Here is a 26,143-nt window from a genome sequence, read left to right on the forward strand (position 1 = left end):
TAGTGAAAAATGGAAGAGTATTATTTAAACAAGAGATTAAAAATACATATATCAGCCAGAAACTGAAACACAATATTTTGTTGGAACCAAAATGAGAAACTGATGGGAACATGAAAACAGTAAAACTTCAGTAAAAGCAATTTTTTAAATAGATTTCAAAAAAGTTCTAACAGAGTACAATTGCAAATCTAAGGAGAGGATCCAGTTAATTTTTAATCTTATCTTAATCTTATTATAAAGCAATTGTACTCATCATTCCTGTACACATATCTGTGTGTATGTGTGTACCTTTTTGTGCCTCAGAAAAGTCAACTTAAACATCTGACAAAACTCAGCAGAGGCCTTCAGGAGATTCCCTGCTGCAGCTGGTCAATACAACAGATGGTTCAAGGGCTGCATGTAGCCCGTGAAGCCTTTTTCCAGCCAACCCTGAAGCAAGAGGCACGGCATCACCTCAGGCTGACGGAGCAGCCAACCTGGGCAGCCAGCAGGAGTGGTCTGGCTAATGATGCATATTGGTCCATGCTAGCTGCAAGCATAAAGTCCCTTGTCCAGCCACCGGGAGAAACATAGATAAAGGACAGGAGGAAGAGTAAGTACTCCAGTGGGGAAGGAAGAAAGACACAAGGGAGAAGCGAGATGGTTAGAATGAATGAGGAGATGCCAAGTCACAAGAGAACACACCACATCTCTTATTCACAGAACTACTTGTTCAAAAAATCACCCATCAGTCTCTAATCTCTACCTATCAATACCCTTTCAAAACTATTAAAAAAATTTAAAAAAAAGAGAAAAAAGAATCACTCAAAAATCCCATCAAGGAATGAGTTAGAGTAATGGTCAGATTCTGCACCATGCACTTGCATAGAGCAGTGGGAAGAATTAGCAGGTCCAGCAGGGCTCCCAGGGATCTAATTTGCTATTTAGTAAATACTTTTAATTCCCTAAAAGCCATGGTAACCTTGTAATGACCTTATTAAGCCACAGTCCTTGTGACTGCTTTGTAACATTATAATTTCTAAGTTGGTACCCAGTCTTACGGATTTTAAAACTGCAAAATGCTCCATTTTTAGAAGTAGATGTGCATGATGTGCTGTCCCGAAGATGAAGTAAGGTCTTGTGGTTAATACATAAAGCAAGCTTCCTGAAGTATAAACAGGAATTCAGGAGAGACTGCTCATCTCTTAGGAATTTACTCTGTAATCTTTAGCAAATCTCTTAATCTTTCTATGCCTCCATTCCCCATATGTAAAATAGGGTAATACTTTCTGTAAAGATAAAAGCTGTCATGTGTGTCCTTTTTTTAAAAAACTGTATGTCTAGAAAAGCCTCTAGTTAAAGTGTTAAAACCATTTCTGTCAAATATTAAAAGATTTATTTCCTTGGTTATCCAGAATAAAATTGCCCAAAATATTATTCAGTGTCACACCTATTAAGCATTTTAGTTCTTCATGTAAGAAGTGATCATGCTGAAGCCAAAACTTTACCTTTTTTTAAGTTAGCCTTATAAATTTAGTAACAATCTATACACATTCAGTAAGTTTCTTACTACATTATCTAGACAGAGGTAACAAGAATCACAGACATAAAGCTCATTATCCTATCTGAGATTATGGCTTAGATCACTTTTCAGATATCTTTTGAGCAAATTATGGTTTTTATTTTATTGTCATACATACTGAATGTATGTACATTCATGCATGACAACTACATATATGTAACATATATGATGAAGATAAAAGTCCTATGGCAACCTCAGTGGCTATATTCCCCATTATATCCTTTTGACTTTGATTCTTTTCCAGGTATTAAGACATAAATCAAACCAGATTAGTGATTCCCACTTTGGTATTAAACAAGCCAGTGGAAAAAGCTGGAAGACCTCACAAAATAGTACTCGCTAACAGACAATGAGCCAGCCTGATAGTGTAGTGAAAATCCGTCACACATCGATATGAGTTTGGATTCTGAACTGAAGCCTGAGCTGTTGAATCACCAGGGCTGGAAAACTGGCAAAAGCACAACGCTGCTCTCCCAAAGAGGGTGTGGGGCACCGTGAAAGAACTCTTGGCATCATTCTCAGGGGAATATTTTGGCTCATGTGAGGACTGGCTTCAACAAGTTCAGAAGGAAGCTATGCTCAGGCCTTCTCTGCAGGGGAACATATTTTACAACATGGGACCTTTGATGAGACTCTGGGTAGGTGTTTAGAAGACGCCTGGGAGGGCATGTCGGTGAATGAGGACAGGACGACTACAAGTCTCTGTATGAAAAAATAAACATAAGTAACTAACATGAGAAGACAGAGAAAACTTCTGTGGGAAGAATAAGTAAAACAGAGATAGCAGAACTGATGTATTGTCCAACTGCATTCTTAGAAAATAAGAAGAAAAAATATTGTAAGCTAAAGTATCTTTACTTTCTCCACTTACAGTATTTGAGTTGATATCCTGTAAGCTGTGAGCTTGAAAAAGTTACTTAATATGAAAAGTGTTCATAATTCTGAAACATTAACGTCACAACTCAGATGAAGAATCACATTACATTTATTTAATTTAATATTACATGCATTTTAGACACTGATTCATGCTTTGTTTTTGCACAAGTAGTCATTCTTAATGTACACGTAATAACCATTGTTACAGGGAAATTCAGTAGCATGCATTACACACATCTGTGCACAAAGTTCCTGTTTTCAGTTACAAAATTCAATTAAGGTCATGATTTCTAAATGAATATTATACATACAGTTTAATTTTGGTTTTATGCAGACATTGCATAGTTAATTATTAGCTTCTCATGAAAGACTGGAAGTGTGGTATCAGTATTGTTGAAGCAAATCAAGTGACAGTAGCAAACAAGAAGATTTGAAGAAGAGGCATAACCTTCAGGGTTGAAAGGTCAGCAAGTACAGCCTAGGATAAAAACCCAAAAGGCTTGTTAAACTTGACATTTGAATCAAATTTCTTTAAAGCAGCTAAAGAAGTCAGAAAAAGATTTGGTACTGACTAGTAACAATAGTTAGGTTCAAACATGAATAGAAACAAATCACGCTGTTTTATGTTATTGTGCAAAAGCTTCTCTTGCCTTTTTTTTTCATTCTAACACTTCAAAGAAAAAGCATATGTTTACGTATAGAAAACCAAGTAACTTTATTTTAGCCTTTAGACTTACTTCAAATATACGTGGCATCATGAGGGTATAAGAGGTCTAACATTTCAACTTGCTTCTAAAAATAATTGGGAATTAAGAATCCTTATCCTGTGGCTTGGCTAGTACTTGTGAAGTAAGTCCAATGTAATGACTGAAACAGTCAACGTCTTCTGATGAAGTATGTTAAAAAAAAAAAAAAAAAAAAGAAAAGAGCCATCACAAGTTCTCAATGTTTGAAAAAAATACGTCACCAGAGCTTTGAAAAAAATATACATTTTAACACAGTAGTGGAGATAAACAATAATAATCTTCATCTTAAAGATTTTTCTTCATTTCCTACCTGTAAAATGACAATACTTGCAGCAAAATTTCAGATTCAAAAATTACAAAAGTAACTTTGTAAAATCTTTGTGATATCAAAAAGCACAGAAGCAGCAACATTAAAATATACTGAGAAAAAGTATAAGCGTCCATAATATTTTAAAAAACAATATATCCTACAAACATAATTACATATTTAAATAGAAAAAAAATCTAATTATACAGCGTAGTTTGATAACTCTTCATTTTTGTAACAAATATACTCTTTTACATACTTATCCTCCAGAAAAGCAGTATTATGTACTGCATGTTCATAATTAGTCTAGTTTTTATCTAAGGTAAGAATTTGGGCAGGAAGATTTGCACTATGTACCACGTGCCATGTGAAGCTTAAGTTACTGTTGTTGGCAAAGCATCAGAAACTATTTCAATCTCCCCTAACTGAAACATATCCTTACTTCAGCTGCAGCCAGTGATGTCACCTCCATCAGGTTGACTGCTCGGAAAGCAAACACAGCAGCTGCCAGCACTGGAAAGGAAAAAAAAAAAAAAAAAAAGAAAAGAAGAAGCCCAGTATTTAAGTGGCTGACTTGTTAATTAGTGATTAGAATTAATCTTGATTTAAAATAGCAATTTTCACTCCCCTGAGTAATTACTTTGATTCTGAATAATAATATACAGTGGATGTCAGTGTTTGAATTTCTTTGGCTATCCATTAAAACTGATAGGACAAACGCCATTTTCTTTTAGAAAAGTTTGAGTGAAAATGCTTACATTTAATGTGACAAGCTTTTAATTACAAAGGGGAAGGTAATTTACAAATAGTTAATTTCTAAGCCAAAAATTTGGATTTACTTAAGTGGCAACATTTCAATTGTGAGCATTATGTAACATGAAAAAATAATTCGTAGTTATCTCTTATACAGTTATATATACCTACCTAGCTGTCTTACATATACAAATAGAACTAAAACCTTTCCTCTTCTGTTCATCTACTTTGCATTTAAAATGTGTTCCAACTGAAGATACTTATTTTCTTTAGAACACCCATCTTGAACCTTGCATAAATCTTTGGACAGAATTTCCTCTGTAAGTACAAAACTTTCAATGTTTATTAGAAGACGGGGCTTTGAATAAAGATATACAGCAAAACCAGGGCAATTCTCAGTTGTGCTAAGTGCTGAAGTACTTGCCATATGTGAATAAGACAAATATTGTATTTTGTGAAAGGTGATGAACTCAAATCTTAATCATTACCAAATCAAATGGTACCACTGAAGCTGGGAAGACATCCTACGCTCTTTTTCAGAGAGCACTTAGCATCTCTGGAGCACTATCACAGCAAACAATGATAAAGAAGAAATATCGTTAAAAAAAAAAGTTACTTCACATTTGTGTTAGAGATGCAGTGTTTATGCAATTCTATTTTTCTAAAAGTTATTCTCTTTGACTTGTACGCAATCTACTTTCAGCATTCAAAGATCAACTAAGTTTTCTTCTTGTCACAAAATAGACTTGAGCTAACATGTATTTGCCTTACTACCACATGGACTCAACACATTTTGTAAAAATAATTCCATTACCAGCAAGAATTTCTAGAGAGTTGTATCCTAGGATTCTGTCCCACAGAAGCAAGAGCTGATCTGTAGCTAAATAACCAGAAAATGCTCGTACCATCCATTTAAATGAAATTCGTAGCCTGCAAACAAGTGATAAACGGTAGTAGTTACATTTTTCTCTCTCCCATAATGATTAGACCGATGGTCTATAAATTCTTCTGCATTTCTCCTCCAGGAAGAATGGTCATTTTCTCTTGCTGCATTAATAATCAGTATTTTCCTTTGTAACAGCCATCAGAAAAATATTAAGCATCTCATTTGATAAACCACTAATATCATTACAATATTCTGACCAAACAATTACATTAAAGGGATCCTCAGCTTTTATCACCCCAAATGTTTCATCCATTTCTGCTACTATTATGAATATCAGTTATAATACAGGAAGATTTTCAAGTTCTATTGCACTTGGTGCCATGAATACACTATTGAGAATGACAGTCTCCTGCTCCTTCCCCTTCCTCCAATGGCTTCTGCTGTAATGAACATATCACAGTGAAAAAAAAAGTCTCCTGTCCCCCAGGAAATAAATCATTTACTCCATCAGATCTAACCTGCTACATTATTCAGCTAAGTTTCAGTAATTCTTTTTCTCGTATGAACACAAAGAGCAATTTTCCTTTCTTTTTCATAGAACGTACAGAAGGAAATGCACCATGCACAGATACACAGGTTAGACAAAGGACTCCAACTGAATTTCAAGGAAAACTGGCACATTGATGGTTGCACTTTGGAATAATTTCTCTTAGCTTTTAAATTAAAATACTACAGGATGGCCAGCATTTTCAGAACAATTAATCCACAATATTTGTAGCAAGTCAGAAAGAAGTACTTACGGCTGTGCCCCAATTTCTCGAAGGTGATAAAAAAGCTGGGGCAGATGAGTTTGTAGAAGAGTCTCAAATAGCAAACACAATGACACAATGCCCTAATGAAACAAGATCATATCCTGAATACTAACACTCATTCTGTCAAATCTGAGAAAACAGTATTGGCACATAAGTATTCATAAATTTTTAATTCAAGAAATAAAACACCATTAATGATGTAATATACAGCTCAGGTAAGCAGGGCACAGACAACTCTGATGCTTCCAGTCACTACAGCCTTGCTCCTACAATTCTGTGTATGTATTAGCAACATAATATGTTGTGATAGCCCCTTTCACCTCTAAGTTACTTATAATATTTGCATGTCATGGTCTAAGTACTCCGTGGGTTATTACAGTATGACCTACTTGAAATATTTCCTCTTCAATGAAACAGACCCAGTTACACTATATATATAATAAAAAATGGAGGATGTGAGAAATAATCTGTCTGATAACTAGAAACAAACAGCAATAGGGATAATTACAACAAAGTTAAATGTAAATACATTTTAAAATTTCTTTTTTAAATTACCATGAAAATGAATAGATTCCTGTCTGACCGGTTTCCCTGCTATTAATGACTGAAAGCACAATGCCCAGCCTTGAAACAGTATATTAAGGAAAGGATTTTTTTTTTTAACCAGGAAATGTTTTCAAGATATAATACAGCTATTCAGCACTTTGTGAGGGAGAAAAGGAAAATATTTACTATGCTCTATTCTTCAAAAATGGAAGATAAGCAAAAACGTCTACAATTGTCTTACACTTGAGACAGCTGGCCACCAACATCACCAAGTTATTTAATTATACCTCCAGCATCTAGTAATGCCAAAAAGCATGTACTGTCACACAAAGACAGTTGAGTTAAAGAAAGAGACATTAACTTGCTATCACTGAAAAGACAGCTGTATCTTTGACTATATTATAGTCCCTCTACCCCAGAAAACACTTGTGAGCAATTACGTCATCAATTAAAATGAGATTGAGTATGCATTTACATAACTGCTTGAATCGAGAAGCCTATTACATAAAATACAAGATTACATAAAGTACATGACATTTTATAGCAGAGACTAAAATTGAGGTAGAAAAAAATATCCGATACTCTTTCCAAGTTTGCTGAAATATTTCATTATATTTAAAGGGACGTCTTTCAGTTGTCTAGAAAATCATGTCACCGTATATTATTGTTTCATAGCAAACAGAGTATTTAGTGAGTGGGTTTTAATTCCTAATGAACTTACAGAGGGATGAGAAGAGATGGAATGGAGTCTGAAGAAAAAACGCACATACATCTCACGGAATATCTGATACAATTTGGAAGGTTCATGGTACAGAAAACAAAGTGGAGCAACTGAAAGGATAAAAGAATTATAATTGACCCAACACTGTAAACTGCTAAAAGAGTTCAATGATTAAGAGCATGAAGTATGGTGAAAAACAAGTAATTTATACTGGCACGATTTACAAAAATTATACTATATAAATTATTCAGAAAGATTTTTTATAATAGAATCTACCATTAGAAGTAAAAAGTTAAGCAAGGGAGTACAATACATTCTAGCTTACAGTTCTACACATTTCAAGAACCTAAACTACTTAGAACCTGCTTTTCATGGTGCTGGCTTCCTAAGAATAAGAAATACACTTTAAAGACAGCTTCTTTGGGAGTTAAGGCAATGATATGTTGAATAGTACAAGTTTTTGATTTAACCGTCTGTAACTTCCAATGTGCTTTTTGGACACTGACCATCTCCAAATTGGTTCCCCGTTTTTAAGACAGGCATAATTTTACTATTTGAAGACAGGTGTTTTGAAAAGTAAAGTATTAAAAATAGCTCTTGGTTGCCATATTAATGTCCCATAAGTATGACTGATCAGGAGAGACCTGTTTCTTTCTTGTAAGATCTGAAAAACATGGCCATTTGGTAGTTTACTGTTTATAAGTCTTTTAATATACCTGATTCAAAATAAGAGTTGGCTACATTTGTAAAGCAGTGACTCTCAAGCCTCTTTTTTTTTTTTTTTTTTTTTTTAAAGTCTGGCATATAGATAGATCTGTTTCATGTATATGGTGCCTAAACATAATTAGATACCCCTGATTTTTACTCCATTCATTCAACGCACATTTCACAGACAGTTGTTCTGCATGCATTTCACAGCTTTTCTTTAATCTCTCCACTCAGTCATCATCACTCAACTATTACTTCATTTTACAGATGCATTCATGCAGCTTGCACTTGAATACATTCACAGTCTCTCTACATTCACCCTCCCCTCCACTTCTCTTCTACACAAAATAGGGATAGTGACACATCTGCATAAAAATCTATACATGTACATATATCTATGTGCATATTTATAGATATATGTGGATGTGTGTGTGAATTCATTCATATATGTGTATATATATCAGGAAGGTGGCTTTATAGAAAATAATGGCACTTGTGTATGAGAGGTGGGGCACTAAGGTAGGATGAGATGTTCACAGAAATGTGTATTTACGTTGCGCTGAGAAAAGCAGAGGGTGTTACCAGTGTGTATGTGTAAGGATTGAAGATGGAAGAGCTGGCAGGGTGCGTATGTACATAAAGGCCAGGAAGATAACAGAACAGTGCCTGACAGCTGGCACTGTATGAGCGTATGCATGCGAGCATGCAAAAATATATAGGATTTACATAAGGTCCCAGGTACTTCCTCCTAGAGCAGCACAGCATGCAAGACACAGGATGCTCTGCTTGGATTTACACTAGTATTTCTACCACCTTGTTTTTCAGCCTCCCTCCTTCTCACAGCCAATCTGTTTTGTGCCCTTTCCAAGCAAAAGGGGAAAGGAGGGAGGGAAGAAGCTCCCACCTAGTTTGAGAGCTGCTGTTCTAAAGGGCAGAGTCAAATCCAAACATTTTGAAAAGAATACATTTCACACACAAGTTGAAAGCCTCCTAGTGAACACTTAAGGAAGAGTTTGTAACTAAGCTGTTCCTTACTTCAGAAGACTTAGATTCCCTACCCGGGTTCAAATTTCCATTTCATATTTATATTACATTTTATTTCTAAGAATCAAACATTTATTATTAGCAAAACATAGCATTTTAAGTACAATCTTGAAATCTGCTTGCCCAAATACCATAAATACCTTTGACAAATCAAAAGAAAAAACTGGAAACCTGTAACAAATATTCTCTCGCATTATTTCAGCATCTCTCTGCACTAGCTGTTTTGTTACATCTGAGAACTGGGGAGATTTTTCTGCTGTTTTCCTAGAAATCTTGTTGATGTTTAATCTTTCGTCTGTGCAAAGTAGTAGTACCCATTCTATCACGTAATACTCCTTTAACACCTACTTGAGGATGGATACAGAAACAGGCCTTTTACATAATTCATGTTTTTAAGACTAACAGCTAACTTAGCCTACCCAAAAGAAATGAGGCAACAGAAAAGAGCAGGCTGTCGATAAACTTCCTCCCTCTACTCATACACATTAAGATGCAGCCTCTGACCAGACCATCTGTGTAGCGATTAGCTCTCAAGAGGTATATGATATGAAGTTGTTGGAATTTTAAAAATTCTATACAACAGTTTTCATGCACACAGAAACAGAACATATAGAAGTTTAAAACTTGCAGAAAAGTACATACAGCTTTTAACTACAATACAATAAAAAGAAATCCCAAACTGATAAGAGTTTATGAGTCACACTTACCATACATAGAAAAGCCATGAAAAGGAATTACACCTATAAAACAAAGATTTATTTTTTTTGTTGTTGTTCTTTTGTATTTATTTTTAGCCATGCAAGAAATGTATTTTTTTCCCCAAGTTTCTAAATTGAATTCTGCCTGCTACAGGAATAAAATATTTCCTTCTATTAGCACCTGGTGTTAGATTTAAAGTTTGTAAATACTGAAGTACAGGAATTATATAATTTACTTCACTATGACCAACGGTGTGCTGTAACACGTGCTGTATTTCCTAGAAAGCCATGTAAAGCTCTGTTTCCATGACGCATAAGCTTTGCTGAAATCAGAACCCAATTTCAGATAAATGACAACCAGTAAGTGTCATGCACTAACAAGGAGGGAGCAGGAGAAAAAGGAGGCCAAGACCTCCAGTAACTCATGTCGTACTCAGACAAAACATTTAGAGGACTTGGCAGTGGTAACATGACAGTTGTGTCCTCTTTTCCAACTGATCTCAGCTCCCATTCATTAATTTTCCTATAGGACCAGTAAGAATGAGCTGCTTTGGCAAAAGGTCATAAGGACAATGTTTCATGGCTATAAAGCTGCAAATAAATGTGGAAGCAAAAATGGAAGAAGGGGAACAAACATATCTGCTATCACTGACACCACTGGAAGGGAGAAGTCACAAAAGGCAAGGTCAGAGATACAGATTTAAGATTGGTGACGTGAGGCTCTGAAAGCAAGAGCAAAGAGCTTGAACTTTAAATAAAAATTTGGGGCAAAAACAAGGTAAGAATTCAACAGACAGGGATTTAAATGGTCAAAATAAGAGCTGAAAAAAGAATTTTCATAACTGAAGTAACAGCAGGAATGATATTGACTTAAAATTATATAGAATAGTTATAACGGAATTTTGAAAATGGACACGTTTTAGCAGAAATGAGACTGTCAGGTGTGGTTTGTAGAGTTCCGAAAAGCTGGGGGTCAGATGGTTTCAGCATGTAGCTTTCAGATCCTCTAAGTGGAGCATCCTGTCACTGAAGTACAAGCTGCTGCACCAGAAGTTGTTTTCCATCTTCTTCCCACACACATAGACAAACTCCGTATGTGACTATTAACACCAGGCTGAACATGGTTCTGCAGTAGCTTCAATTCATCTTACTCCTTTAAATTAATTAATTTGGCAGAATAACAGTAAAACACAGTTTGTAATAGAAAAAGAGGTTATCATGTATTCAGGAAAAAAAAATCCTGTATCCTTCCAATCTACCACTAGAGGAGGCAATAGTATAACTCTTACCATTTGGTGGATAGAAAACAGCATATTCTTCTATTCCAAGTTTTCCTGTGAATCATCAAACCACAATTAAAAAGATTAAACTGTTAAAATTTGTACAGATAAAATTTACATTTTTTATTTATAAGTGACACTTACAAAAATCATAACTACCAATACTATTGACCATTTGATATTGTCCAAAAGCGTGTAAGGAATTCAGATACACTCTAAAATATAAAACAAAAATGTAGCACCAACAAGGGAGGATGACAAACAGGAAAAAAACAAAAGGAAAAAAAAAGCATTTCAGCAATGCTATACCAATGAGATTTGATGTGGGTATATATTAGGAGCTCTAAAGGTGTTTGCTGCATCCTTGAAGACAGTGAAGCTCTCTGAGGAGATAAGGTTAAAGGGATAAGTCTGTCATGCTGTGGCAGACTGACCTAGGGACAGGAAAGACATTTAAAAAGACAGAAGAACACTGGATAAAAAAACATCCAAGGCTTCATTAAGCCTGCAACAGAGAGGAAGATGGATGGTACAGCTGTGATATAACAACAACAACAGAAATTAAGTAATCTATTGGATGCAAAAGGCTAATTAAGTAAAGACAAACTTTAACAGTACAAACTGAACATACAACTGTTTCTCTTCCTTGCAAAACGAACATGTTACATCAGTTAACAGTATAACTATAGAACTATTAACTATAGAACTTTCTCAATTAAAATCTTAACGATATAGCAATCAAAAAAAATTTTTAAGCACAACTATTTAAAAACTTAAATTATTTCTCTGTTTTAAGATGAGAAATTTAACTAGAAATTATAATAAACTATGTGAAAATATACAGATATGCAGAGATTCTCTAGACCTCTGTGCATTTTGTTTCTTCTATACCTAAAAAATTAGCGCACACAGCTTTTGTCAGGTTTGGACTTAAATATTTTCCTGTAGTATGAATCAACTGAATTAAGTTCAAAATTACTTTGTGAAGCTCTTGCCCAGTACCCTACGAAAATAAAAAGCAGTATTTTTGAATAACAGAAGTTACTTGTTTCCTTAAACTAAAAGAATAATTTTACTTTCCCTTTCAATTGTTTGCTTGCCATGCAGCGGGGAGTTGTTATCTGGAAGGACAGTATTTTTAGCATGAAGCATTTCTCTTGGCTAATTAGCCAAAAATAGGACCTACGAGCCTTTCGGATTTATACTGCACAGGTTCAGCAGAGACTTAGATTTCAGCAACTTCATTCCTCAGATTTGTTTCTGTATAAGTGGAATAGTCCTATAGCTGTGTTTCTGGGCTGCTATGGCCTGAGGTGAGATGCAGGTCCCTCTCCTGTTCTGCCCTCAGGTGAGCCCCTGGCTACTTTCAGACAGTAAGTAAAGAAAACTGCTTAATTCAGGTAAAGAGAGAGAAAAGACCTACGAAGCAATAAAAAAGGAAGAAAAAAAAAACACAAAATAATCATTGTCTCTAGTGAGAAAAATAGCAGCAGAAGGCAAACAAAATCAGCAGAGATCCTGGTACAGGAATCATATTAGGCTAAATACACTGGAACTAGGGACCAAAGAAGAAAACGGGAATGCAGAAGGTAAAGGTAGAATGAAAAAATAAAAAGCATTGGATGGTTGAAGGGTTCAAGGTGAAAGACAAAATTAGGGTAAAGCCAAGGCAGATGATGATCTAAGAAGCCAGGAAGAGCCCATAGCAGCAGAAGCTGGCAGAGAAGGCAAGTGTGAAGTGATAAATTTAAGACTGTTAGGTTACGAAAAATAAGACTCACAGAGGGAAATAAAGCCAAAGGTAGGGTAAAACTCTAGATGACACAGTGCTTTGAAAATAATAATAATAATTAAAAAAAAAAAAAATCAGTGCTCTACCTGCATGGTAGAGCTCTACTCTCCCAGACCTTGGAACAGAGCCCAAGATTCTTCAGCAACTTGTTCTGCTCCTGTCTACAAATATGTAAGAAACTCTCTACTTCGGGAAGATAACATCCTACCCCCACTTCCAGTTGGTAAATTTGTTGAAGTTGCAGAGGACTATGTCACGTATTTAAATTTCTAACCGTGATGACGACAGATATCCAGATTCTACCATATTGTCATAGTTGTGTTTTGAATTTATTTTGGTAAAACACTGGAGAATTACACACACAACACTACCATAAAATAACATCATTGCAACCTGGTCTTTATGTGATCAGTTTCTAAACTGTGATAATAGAATCTGTGCATATGTCAGCTGGATACATGAAGACTTATTAATGTTCTTTTAAATGTAGTCTATCGGGTGTAATGAACATAAAGGAAATTCACATACTGCATTACTGTAGCAGTCAACAAAAGTCCGTGCATTACTATTATTTTTTTAAAACAACTCCCTTTACCTCGTATGTATGATTTTGGTGGGGTTGCACTACTGTACGTAAAGTGCTCCAATACTGATGTATCTCGGGAAAAACAGAGTAATACCTGTAGAAGAGAAAAATAAACTGACAATCAACAAAGCAATGTCAAACAGAGATTTAAGCACCTGCCCTAATTAGCACCTATTAGACTTTCCTAAAAAGAACTAATATGGTTGAAAGCTACTGACCAACTTAATTCACTTTCCTGTTAAAATTTCCAGGCTCACTTTGAACTTGTTATGATACCATCTTTACATTCACTTATTGTCAATAAAATATCCACACTCTCCAATCTTCCTGTTTGCCTCTAAGCATGAATTTACACCCTTCTGTCATGTCATATTGACCTACACCTGAATAATCAGCACATTGGAACATTTTGGAATGCTTGGTAAGTATTCTAAGTTTTTGCTTAGACATCTTAGTTTTAACAACTAAGTCTTTAACAGCTTGCTCTGTGCATGCAACTCACTGCTGTGATACATATCAGGTCATTTCCCTAATCAGTTACTAAGACTCAGGGAAGTCCTAGTAAGTGAATAAGCAAATGAAACATTTACATTTTAACATGTGTGCATTTCCAGAAGACCGATCCTCTTATTGTCTCTAGTTCCAAAAATCTTTGCAGAATGCTTGCACTACGTTCAATTCTTTCCAAAAGAACAGATGAGAACATTCACCTCATATCCATAATTTCTTAAATGTATACTGTATTTTGTAAAATATATCTGTATTTCTCATTGCTAACATAAAGGAACAATCTAGAACAACTGAGTATAAAATTAAATATTAAAAGCGTTCCTAGAAAAAAATAATAAAGAAACTCATCACACATACAGTTGTAAAAAATGTAATAATTATTATACTTGGAAATTTTCATGTTGTGGATGCAATGAAAGGCTGCAGTATCAACAATGGACACACGAGGGCAAAAGTAATACAGTCTTCAACTTGATGCTGATTTTTGTGTATCTTAAACCCTCTCCTCTTGCAGGTTTTAAAAATTTTTCTTCAAATTGTAGCCAAGGTTTAAAATGTGGAGATGTTTTATATGGTGTTTTGCCACATAATTTATTATAAATAAAATTAATAGATTTTTCCTTCAACTAACTATTTCAAACATTTTCCAGAAATCAGCATTTATTAAAAGGCAGCATGCAAAACTGTGACACCTGAACACCACTGCATTTTTTTATTATTATTATTTTGAGACATTTCCCTCTTCTGAATTTCAAAATTACTTCTCAGATAACAAACATCTTTTAAAAAATAAATAGCTTCTTTATCTTCAACAGTTGAAGCTAAATATTATTTTTGCGCAATACACAATCATTTTCATAGCTGCCAAAATACAACTGACAATAACAATACACAGGCAAATGTAATTCTCTGTATATGTTAACTGAGGTGAGAGAAGATGAACTAATCTAAAAAGGACATAAATTACGTTCTCTCATAGGGGAAAGAATGTAACCTTAATTTGAGGCCTCGAACACCCACCACCTTTTTTCCTTTTTTTTTTTTTTTGAACACAGTGTCCAGTACCAGTATCTGGAAGTCTTTAAGACTATGTATCTTTATATCAGGTAGACTCTCAAACACAAGTTCCAACAACACCTAAAAACTGCTGGGTAAGGTTCTTTGCATGTATTCATTATGCAGGATGTAAAACTACAGTATTGAAATTAAACATCTGACATTAAATCATGAATTTTTGATTTATGTATTATTCTTCTCATTCACAAAAGTGCTACTCCTAATGGAAACTAATACAACGCCTTTTTAAGTATAGAAATGTTTGATAAAACATTGGATATTTTTACCAGCAATACAACCACAATCAGAAAACCACTGAATTTAAAGAACTGAGAAAAACAAAAAACAAAGCCAAAGCTTTTATTAAAAAAAAATAAAAAGACTATACTGAATGTAACCGTACTCCATTTCAATAGTTATAAAGAAGTAACAAACAAATGTTAACTTGGGATAAAGAAAGCACAGTAAAGCAAATAAATTACATCATTTCCCAATGTTCTTCCTAGGAAGGAATGCATGCTATTAAAGAGGTACCAACAATGCAACTGAACATCCTCGATATTATTTTATGTCCAAATGTTCTGGTTTTGATGGATACTTTTTCCGTTAAACAATTCACAGACAAATGTCACACTCTGCTCAAAGACTTGAAAAACTTTGAGGCGCTAATGAGCTACAAGAAAGCTAAAACAACAATGCAAAAAACAAAAAACAAAAAACAAAAAACAATGCAAACGTAGAAATAATTTAATTGGTTTAAACTAAAGCTTACATTATCTCCTTCATTCAGCCATTATTGAATTCCAGTTATCATATGAAATCAGTAAATAACATTCCATATCAGAGAGATGCCTATACTGCAAAGTTTTTAGGTCCTACAGAATAAAATCATCTGACAGTGATGCATTTGCAAATTCATGATGCATTTGCAAAGTAGGTTGGAAGAGAAAATGTTCAAGGAAAATGGTTAACCTCCTACTAGAAAAAAAAAACAAATGTAAGGAATGCCACAACATACCAAAGAAAACAAGAGCAACTAATAACTAGATGCTTAAGGTATTCTTTGCCTAAAAGCCCGGAAGTAAAATTAGCCACTTAATTTTTCAAAGATTTTTGGTTGACTCTCCCTTCAAATTACTAAGGTTAGGTTGGGCATTTTAATGATTTCCACTCTGTAATAATTCCTTTAGTCAATAGAGATATATACAAAAATAAAATTTTCAATTGTGCCTTATATTGAGAACAATGAAAAAAAATATTTCTGAGAGTCTTAAAACAAAAGATTATACTGTATACTTGCTTAAATTCATTTACAGATTTTGTATCCATTAGAACTGTCAGCTAATGACTAGTTGTTATGCCTTAGTTGCCTATATAATGAATGAAACAGAAAAATGTGAGATTTTTACATCCCATGATGTTTCCAATATAACAATAATGAAGGTTTTCTTCTTGATTTAAGTGTCAAATAAAAATCTACATGCAGATATTTCACTGAAAAAAAACACTGTTGCTTGAGTTGTCATCATGTAGTCACTTTACAGATTTTAATTTAGAAACAAATTCAGATGCAGATCTTAATATTGTAAGCGTTTTAAGTTTAAAAAAAAGGCTATAATTTCTTGAATTTAGCATTTTAAGTGTTAATATTGAAATCCTTACTATGCTAAAAATATAATGACATAATTGAATAGTATGTTTAAATACTAACACATTCTTATACTTCTATGGGCTAAACAATGTTAAGCACAGCTCCTTCCTTTGTTTATTCTCCAGACTACTAGCAGTTCTATCATCAAAGAAAAACTCATTTCATTTCACATAGCTCTAAAACAAAAAATTAAGCAAGCCTAACCTAACAGGTGTGACTAATGAAATTGAAAGAACTGTGGAAATGGTAAGTTTGCTGCATGACATTTATGTTGACACTGCAATCAACCACAAATTAGGAAATTCATAAATGTAATCTCCTTCTATTTAAGGGCATCTGACAGGCAGCAACGTAGATAATTCTTTACAAATTAGCTGGGTTCTCCATTGCTAGAAGCAGCTTTGGAACGGGAGCAATCTTAAAAGTAACCATACACATGCAGAATCAAAGTCTTCAGTCTGAAAATACATCAGTAAAATATCTTGATACTTACTGTAGTAGGTCACTGAAATAGCTCTAAAGCAATATTTTTGTTTCTAAACTGGAAATCCAAACATACTGGTCCTATCTTAATTTCTCTGTACTCCATAGCTCCCGTTTATCATTTCAATACTACAAAGCTAGAAAGAGGAAGAAAATGGCAGACTTCATATTTTCTGTATTGGAGAGACAACTTGCAGGGTTCTTCAGGAGTTTTTAAGAAGCCTGTCATGCTTCATCTATCTAAATGTACAAGATTAACTTAGAGTATCAATATTCCGAAGGGACAATATATGTAATGCAGCACATGCATCTGGCTAGGGTCTCACTGCATTCTGTCTCAGCAATATACTTTCTAGCTTTTCCAAGAAAAAAAATAGTTACGTACCTGATATAAATAATCCTCAAATACAAAATAGTAGTCATCATTGCTTGCTGTTAGCTTTACATCCTGAAATCAAAAAATACAGCACTTTGAAGCTGAAAGACATCTTTTCAGACTCCCTACAGAAGCTAAGCTTAACACAGTGGTAGAAGACACCATTTCACCATTTAATCATGAAAGAGCTGTGGTTAAGCACATACTCCGTATTTTAAAATGCATAAACATAATATTAACTTGATTATTAAAGCATTTAGAATTGAAACTTGGAATACTAGAATGCCAGTGCTTTCCTTCCTTCCAAAACCAGTTATTCCTTCAAATGAAGTTACCATTTCTTTACGACCGTTTAACACTTCAACTCAAACAAATATCTTATGCAAGAGCCAACACAGGCACAAGGAGAGAGTTTACAATAACGAATCGACACTAATTATTCTGACACTCCTTAAAATCAAACCATCGAACATTTTCTTTGTTTAAAAAAACTACAACAACATAAAAACAAGATATTGGTGTGATGAATATATACATCTCTTAATCACTGGTTAATGAATTACTTACTTTGTAAATCAGGCTGTCCACTAAAAGGTCGTACTGAATCACATTTGACTTAAGTTGTTCATAATACAAGATATCCTAAAATTAAAAATATTATCATCATCACTATGAGACAAAATTCAATCTGTATTCAAGTTACGGAAGCTAATTTTTAATAATAATAAAAAAAAATAAAAGCGTTTATTAAACTCAAATACCCACTGCATAATTTAGGAAGTATTCTATCGCTGCTTCTTCTGTCTCAGTAATTAGGTAGATACTCGAGACTTTATAAAAAGACCTCCCCTTCATATTTATTTATGTATTAGTACTGTATTATTATGTATTGTATTATTATTATAAGGGAACTAATTCAAACCAAAGATTCTTATCTTCCAACCTCTGGGTATCTATACAGTCAAAAGTTTTTCAATGCTCAAAATCACTATGACTTTCTTCTTTGTTATCCTCTACTTTCATGATCCTCTTCAGTAATGAGTTCTGTCATATCTTCTAGCATTAGTGAGCTGCTGCAAATATTTAATGTTAATATAATACAAACCTAAAAAAATGTTGAAAAGATGAAATGATATCAAAATGATGAAAAGATATCAAAAATCTTGTGGAGAATACAAAGAACTCGGACTTTTTTTTAAACTTCAGTTACTTCCTGAGTGTCTAAAAAAGATACACAAAGGGGAAACAATTGGAAAGTAACAGAACGAACACTATTTTACTTTTGCTTATTTTATGCCTTTCTTATAAGAAAGATCTTGCAAAGGAAAAAAACTTTACATGTTCCACTATCATTATGTAACTCCTAAATCCCCAAATACCACTCTGCCATTATGCCTGCAATTGAATATTACCGTTTCAATTGTTTTAGATGGAATTGTTATAATTTATACACTAAATCATCAGTCCCAAAGCTCCTTCTCACTTTACAATTTTTTTTATTTCAGCATCTCTCCAGACACCATACAAATGCTTGTATATTGCAAGCTTTACATAATATTTACTGCTGATTTCTTTGCAACAGATGTATGCTTGGAGTAAGGATTTCACAAAATAATGGGAAAAAAAGATGAAATTTCAAAAGAGCATTTTAAAGGGAGAGAATGGAAGTAAAGAGAAGACTAGGGAACACTGCAACTGTTCTTTGCATTGATCAAAAACTGAAAAGTAGTGAATAGCATACACTTAGAAATCTCTTAGAACTAATAGATTATTAGACTTAGTTTGAAATGAGGACAAATGCAGTATTCCCTAAGTAATGCTAACTACCACAGGGAAAATATTTTAATTTTTCTTTTAGAGGGGAAAAAAAAGGAGGTATAATTAATACACTAACACTTTACAAAGGATGAGACAAAATTTACTAAATAAAAACTAATAGCTGTCTGGATGTAGAACTGTTCTTAAAAGCTACAGAAAACTACCTTAATATTCAAGTTATAGTTTTAAACCATCAATACTGTAGTATATTTAAGTGCAGCACTGTCAAATGAATAATCTACAAAGGTGTTTTTTTTTGTTTGTTTTGTTTTTCCTATCTCAAATAACTGTACTTATTATGACAGGAACTAGCAAAAAAACCCCAAAACCTTCTTTTTCATGCTACCCATACTGCATGATTAACTGTTTCTGTTGTATATGTACGCAAGATGCCTTAAAGGTATTGCCAATTCCACTAGCACTAATGTGGTTGATACATTACTTGACGGAGTGTACAATCAAGGCAGTGTGTGAATCCTTTGTCAAACAACTAGCCAATTCCTCACATATGCATAGCAAGATAAGAAAAGCATTTTTAACTATGAGAAAATACTAAGACAGAATGGGAAGAGGATGAGAGAGGTTGTCTGTGAGTGACACCTTTCCTTTAAAACCTAATTGTTCAACAAGATTCCAAAATACAGATCCACAAGGCAGCAACCTGATGAGCTCTGGAACTCCTGAGGATCAGTTCCAACACTGGCACGTTAGAACAAAGTCTTCTGGCACATTACATTGGCTACTAATTTGTAAAACAGGGATAATAATGTTTTTCTACTATGCATAGATCCATGAAGCTTCATGAATTTATGCTCATATATCAATTTGAGCTCTTATTTTTTCTAAGGTAAGTCAAATACAGTACCAAATCTCTGCATTTTACTTGTATGAAGTAAGTCCTGCTACCACATCTCCCAATGCCAAAACAATAATCAATTGTTTAGAAAACCAAAGCAGCAGAAAACATTAAGGCCTCATTTTAAAAGGTGTTTGTGTAGCACTAGGCTGCACTTTTTTCCTTGGTGCTTTTGTTCTGTTAATGAAGAAAACAATGTTAAACTTTTCACTGAATGCATTGAAAAGAGTTAATTTAGCAATACCAGATGGATGGGTCAGTTTCTCAGGAAATCTTACATAATAAACACCCAGCAGTAAGTACAGACATCAAAAACAAATGTAATGTTAAATCCACCTGAACTAGACTCTGTACAAGTGAAGGTTAGAGGCAATTTCAGTCATAAGCAGAGCTCACATGGATGTCAAGAAAACACCAGAAGAATAAATGTACACGTTGACATTCAAATATGACAGTAAGTAGCAATCACTGTATTTGCTTTTGCAACAAAATCAAAGAATCAAATCATTCAATCCTTTTAGAAAAGAATGAAAAATATTTCTAAACTGAAAATTAAGTATCTCACAAGATAAATATATACAAACACTATAGGCTTTGTTTATAACATTTTAAGGAATGCTCTCAGCTTTCTACTTTATAATTAAGATATCTTAAACCATATACACTATTCTGTAAAGTATGTCTAGAAATTTAAACAAAAATAAAATTGAACCAACAGCTACAGAAGAGAGAGATACAGCCACAATTTATTTTACTGAATAACTAGCTAATTTACCTCATGGTGACAACTGAACTGCAGAATAATATAGAGATAATAATATATGCCCCAAGTGTAGCTGTTATGAGTGAAAAGTGTATCAAAATGCATCTATCTGCTAATTTATCTGCTACATTTTGAAAGAAAAAAATAAATTAATAATATAGATGATGCTGGTGAATGTGCGTGTGAACAGGTTTTAACTGGAGGATGTGTTTTGTTAAACTTTCAGTGAGAAGTGTCCCAACTCATTGATGAAAATATGTACTATGAAAATATTTCTGGGTATTCTAGATTTTGAGGTCACATTAGATTGTTGAGGTCACATACGGTGGGTCCAAGGGTCCAGCTAATGCTATCACTAGTCCAGTGTTTTGCACTAACCTTTTCCTTTCTTCCTTTCTGAACTAGCAAGGCATTTTATTATATTTTACGTTACCTTACAAGAGCCCATAGTGTCTCTTGTCTACACTCCTTCTGTTCTTTGATGTGTTGGTGAGGTTTTTTTTGTTTGTTTGTTTTTTGTTTGTTTCTTAACTGTTTTCCAGTCCTTTATTTCAATAATCTCAAACTGTTGACAAATTTGCAATTCAACATTATTTCATCCATCCTTACTTTTCTTTCAGGTTGTCATTACCATTCTCTAGCCACTTACCTTTCTAGATTTTTTTTCGTCTTCACCACAAAATACTGTCTCACTAACAATTTCCTGCATACAGCCAAATAGTCTCCATCTCAAGGCTCTGAACCCTGTGCAACATCTCCTAAAGCAGAATGTCTACTGCACTGAATCAAAGAATACTTTATGTGTATGAAGTTGTATTTTTCTACCTCCTCTATAGTTCATGAGCATCATTTTCTAAGTGTGTAGAAAGTTAACACAAGGTAAATATGATGTCAGGGAGGGCGCATTAGCTGTGCTAACATAAATGTCCACATGCAAAAGTTGGAGATGCCTTACCAATTACTACAAAGTGAAAACACATCCATGAGCAGATGTAATCAAATGCACTACTCTCTAGCTTACCTAATGGTAGATTGAGTTAATACACTCACAGCAGAAGCTAACCTTTGGACAATGTCTAAAATATTCACACTTCATGCATAATAGAAACACACATAAAAAACTACTAAAAACTAGAGTTAACTTTTAGAGGATGTAACAGTATGGCCAACAAATATATTAATAGACAGACACAGCTTGTTCCTCTTTAAAAAAGAAGTAGAAAAGATGTCCATGCCAATTTCAGAAATTAAATTTTAAGAAATCTATTTCCATAATAGCTCATGCTTTACATAAAAGTAAAATGAAATATTTTATTATTTTTCTCATTTTCTTGACTTTCTGTCATCAAAACAGAATCCCCAGCTTTTTTATTCAACTTCTTCATTTTCTACATTAAGATAAAAATGTTGTTAGAGCATGTAGCATTTAACAGAATATAAACAGATGCAGTGTAACCAACAACATTAATTTCATATCTATTAAACTCCTGGTCTCATAAAGAGCAAGAATTCTAAAGGTCAAGCTGGCCTAATAATTTAAAAACTTAAATCTTGTGTTGAGCATCTTGATTAAGATTTACAATATTTCATTATTATTTCAACAGCTCTTTCTTCTACAGAGTTTCATCTTTTACTTATGAGAAACAAAAAGCCTGCTCTATTTCACAAAAAAATAAAAAGAATAAACTAAGTAATTCTAATTCCAGACCAAATAACTTTATTAAAAACTTGTTTTAGCACGAGTGCTCCTTAGGTAAGTTGCCAATGAACAAGATTCACATTTATTTTTACGGATAAGTTTTTATCGTACTATGTAGTCACCAATAAATGCTGCAGTGTTATGAGAAAATGACTACATCCTCAAAGGACATGAAATACAGTAGAATCAATACAAGATTTTTATTGAAATAAAAATAATCTTCATACATGTAAATTTGGTCATAAATGTAACAAAGTACTGACAATTCTCCGACGACTTAACTATAGATTTTAATTCCTATGGTATGAATATATTAGATATACTGACAATCATATGTTTTCTGATACTGCAAAAGAGTTCACTGTTGAGGACTTGAGTAAAATAGAAAAAGTGTTTGTACACATGCCTTTACATTTTCATAGAACGGCTCAGGTTTGAAGGGACCTTAAAAATCCTCTAGTTCCAAACCCCCAGCCATAGGCAGGGATGCCACCCACTAGATCAGGTTGCTCAGGGCCTCATCCAACCTGGTCTTGAACACCTCCAGGGATGGGGCATCCACAACCTCTCTGGGCAGCCTGATCCAGTGCCTCGCCACCCTCTGAGTGAAGAATTTCCTCCTAATCTCTAACCTAAATCTCCGCTCTTTTAGTTTAAAACCATCCCCCCTTGTCCTGTCATTATCGGACTGAGCAAAAAGTTGCTCTCCATCTTTTTTATAAGCCCACTTTAAGTATTGAAAAGCTGCAATAAGGGCACCCTGGACCTTTCTCTTTTGAAGAAGCCTAAGGGCTGAACAGCCCCAGCTCTCTCAGCCTTTCTTCAGAGAAGAGGTGCTCCAGCCCTCTGATCAACTTCCTCTGGACCTGTTCTAATGTATCAACATCCTACTTGTGCTGGATTTTACTCTCCCTTTGCTCCTTACCTCTGGCTGATTAGAAATATTCAGAATGAGAGCCCACAGATCAGCTCGGAGCGCTGTTGGACATCCCTGACGGACGTATTGTTGAGCTGCGGCACTATCTTGCTCTGCTAAAACTGCAAGAAAAAAAGCAAGTAATAAACTGATGTAGTTTAAGATGTCCAAAGTTTACCAAACTATCAAGTACTTCAATTTTTATTTTTTTAGAGTACTGAAAATTGAGACACACTGCACAGCCTTTGACAGTAAGAGAGTTCTGCAACATTTGCATGTATTTGAGGTGGATAATGGTCTGTTAGACAAATAAAAAATATAAAAGTAACAAAAGACAGTATTATCAAGAAACATTGTATTACAACGGAATTTGATGCACTTCTTTACTCTTCTTATTTAGCTTATTACAGTTTTGTGTGCAAGCAATGGTTCTGAAAGATTTATTTTCAGTGTTGTTTGTTATACGGAGAGAATTCAAGCATGTATTTTGGCAAATAAAACACACACGTGCAGGCACCGTAGAAAGCAAGAGAGTGAGGTTAGTCCGTTACCTATCTGACTGATAGCTGAAGTGTAGTTTAGCCATGTAATGTGAAGATTCAGGAACAGGGCTTACAGTTTGGTTTACCAGGATGCAAGCATTAGCTAAAGGGAAAATATCTAAAAGGTTTGGAAGGATGAGATTTGGAATCATAAACCTATTGAACTGATTTATCTTTTTCTCTCTCTTCTGAAGTATTGAATAACTGGTCCGCCAATTTTCTGTTTAACCAGCAGAGCTCTAACACAGATGGTGTGAGATCTTTTTTCCCCCTAAAGAACAGGGCAAAAAGAAAAAAACATTCCTGTATTCCCCACAAAGCTTCCAAAAAGACTGTGATTCATCTCAGTGTCCACAAGTGTTTACCTTACTGTTTCTTACTGAGACACAAAGTATGAAAAAGTAGTTTTGCTACATACAAGATTAAGTTTTACAATACAATAAAGGAATTACCAATTAGATTATAATAAAATGTAGCTCCTCAGACTAGGTAATATGTATTGCATAAAAGAAAATCAATGCACCCATGGCAACCAAGGACATAAAGAACACTTTATGTTCTAAAATCCAGTAGAGCATGGAAAAGAAATCCCACTGAATGAACTTAAATATTCATGGTCAACACTCTAGCTTACAGTTTTACAAGTTTCTGTGTCCTTGCACATACGAAAAGGTAAGACCATCTGTGTAATAGAGGCTGCTCTAAACAGACAAGAGATGAGGACTAAAAATTACATTGTGAATTTAAATGAATGGCTCAGTGAGCTTGGGTGGACAATTTATTTGAAGAAAAAGGAAAAGAACAGGGAGATGGACAGTACCCTAATGAGTGGCACTTGGATCAGAGAGCAGACAATGAACAGAAGGACCACAAAAGGAGAAGACAAAGAAAGCTCATTGTTTTGTTACTACAACAACAAAAAGGGACGGAGGACTTTTGAGATGGTATCCACCCCATTTTTTTCCTTTGATAATGTTTTGCATGAATCACAAGAAACAGTAAGTTGCATATATTGGTGGGTTTCAAACATTCCCTGCATGTACACCCCTATAAACGAACTGGAACTAATAAATGTTTTTTCCTTTCCGGATCAAGTCTCAGCCTTCAAGGAAACTCCTAAACTTTTTCAGAAAAAGCTGTATACATGGTAACTAAGTACTGCAATATTTAGCAAGTTCTGCAATTGCAAATATCCGTTAAAAAGATTTTGTTCTGACGCACTGGCGTAAAACCCATTACATTAATGAGAACTGTGTGTGCAGGGAAGGGAGTCCAGAGTCTTGTGATTTTAAAATGAAATTCCGTAGCAGCAGAAGTTAAGTCATCACCAAAAAGTTATGTGTCTATGCTTCCTATTTCACTTTAATGAAATATTTGTGGACTTATTTATCTGATAGCTACTGTAGACGGCAATGCTTGCTTTTCTGTCCTTGTCTAAATTACAATAGTATGACTGACTATGTTTTGCTCGTCTGCCTAGCTTGTTAAAATTCTAAAGGCATATGAGATATGAAAGTACAAACTGTATTCTTAATACTCATAGGTTTCTATTTGTTGTTTCTTTTAACCAAATGAAAACATATCCGTACCTTTTTGTCCAACACGTACATGTTCATTTTCAAAGAACTCTAGGAAATAAAGAAACAGAAATGAACTACAAAAAATAAATTAGAAAAAAAAAGACACTCCACCTAAAGTATTCTGTATTTTTACTACACATCACTAGCAGTAAAAATCAGCTGAATGTAAAGTCATTAAAAATTAACCTGCATCAGCATCAATGTTTTTTTCCAAGAAATATGAAGAGGTAATACCAGAATTTCTTCTTGTCTGAAGGACACAAATATAAAAGTAGCACTACAATGCAGAAGCCAAGAATTTCAATAGGTAAGTTTCCATTTGAAAAGAAAAATAACTTCAGTGTTTTCCATTTTTATATGGAAAGACCATTTTAAGACCTGTTTCTATAGGAATAATTGTATACAAGGAAAAATAACAGATGTTTGTGTTTATATGTATCTGTTAGTAGTGTCACACTGCAGGGTTGACTTAAGATTTATCAATATTTTCTGTAGTTTTGGAGACAGAAAATTTTGTGCTCCAGACTTGATCCTGAAGTGTTCAAACACCTGAAATTAATGTATTTTCAAGCTGTAA

At 34.2% G+C, this 26,143-nt stretch overlaps 1 protein-coding gene across 2 annotated transcripts in view; it reads right to left on the minus strand.

The window, feature by feature from the left end:
• Positions 1-2,528: 2,528 nt before the first annotated feature.
• TBC1D19 (TBC1 domain family member 19) overlaps positions 2,529-26,143 on the minus strand; it is a 47,099-nt gene continuing 23,484 nt past the window's right edge. The window contains exons 10-21 of one of the 2 annotated variants that reach the window (XM_035553595.1): positions 25,576-25,614; positions 23,454-23,566; positions 17,960-18,034; positions 17,402-17,464; positions 13,326-13,410; positions 10,948-10,992; positions 9,668-9,700; positions 7,209-7,318; positions 5,930-6,021; positions 5,058-5,173; positions 3,933-4,003; positions 2,529-2,915 (exon numbers count right to left, since the gene is read on the minus strand). In XM_035553595.1, coding sequence (XP_035409488.1) covers positions 2,841-2,915; positions 3,933-4,003; positions 5,058-5,173; positions 5,930-6,021; positions 7,209-7,318; positions 9,668-9,700; positions 10,948-10,992; positions 13,326-13,410; positions 17,402-17,464; positions 17,960-18,034; positions 23,454-23,566; positions 25,576-25,614 — 917 coding nt within the window. In that variant the 3' untranslated portion in view covers positions 2,529-2,840. The remainder of the gene's footprint in view (positions 2,916-3,932; positions 4,004-5,057; positions 5,174-5,929; positions 6,022-7,208; positions 7,319-9,667; positions 9,701-10,947; positions 10,993-13,325; positions 13,411-17,401; positions 17,465-17,959; positions 18,035-23,453; positions 23,567-25,575; positions 25,615-26,143) is intronic. The other variant, XM_035553603.2, reaches the window with a different exon arrangement.

This window comes from Cygnus atratus, chromosome 4 (genome assembly GCF_013377495.2).
Source record: "Cygnus atratus isolate AKBS03 ecotype Queensland, Australia chromosome 4, CAtr_DNAZoo_HiC_assembly, whole genome shotgun sequence".
In the NCBI taxonomy this organism is placed as follows: domain Eukaryota; kingdom Metazoa; phylum Chordata; class Aves; order Anseriformes; family Anatidae; genus Cygnus; species Cygnus atratus.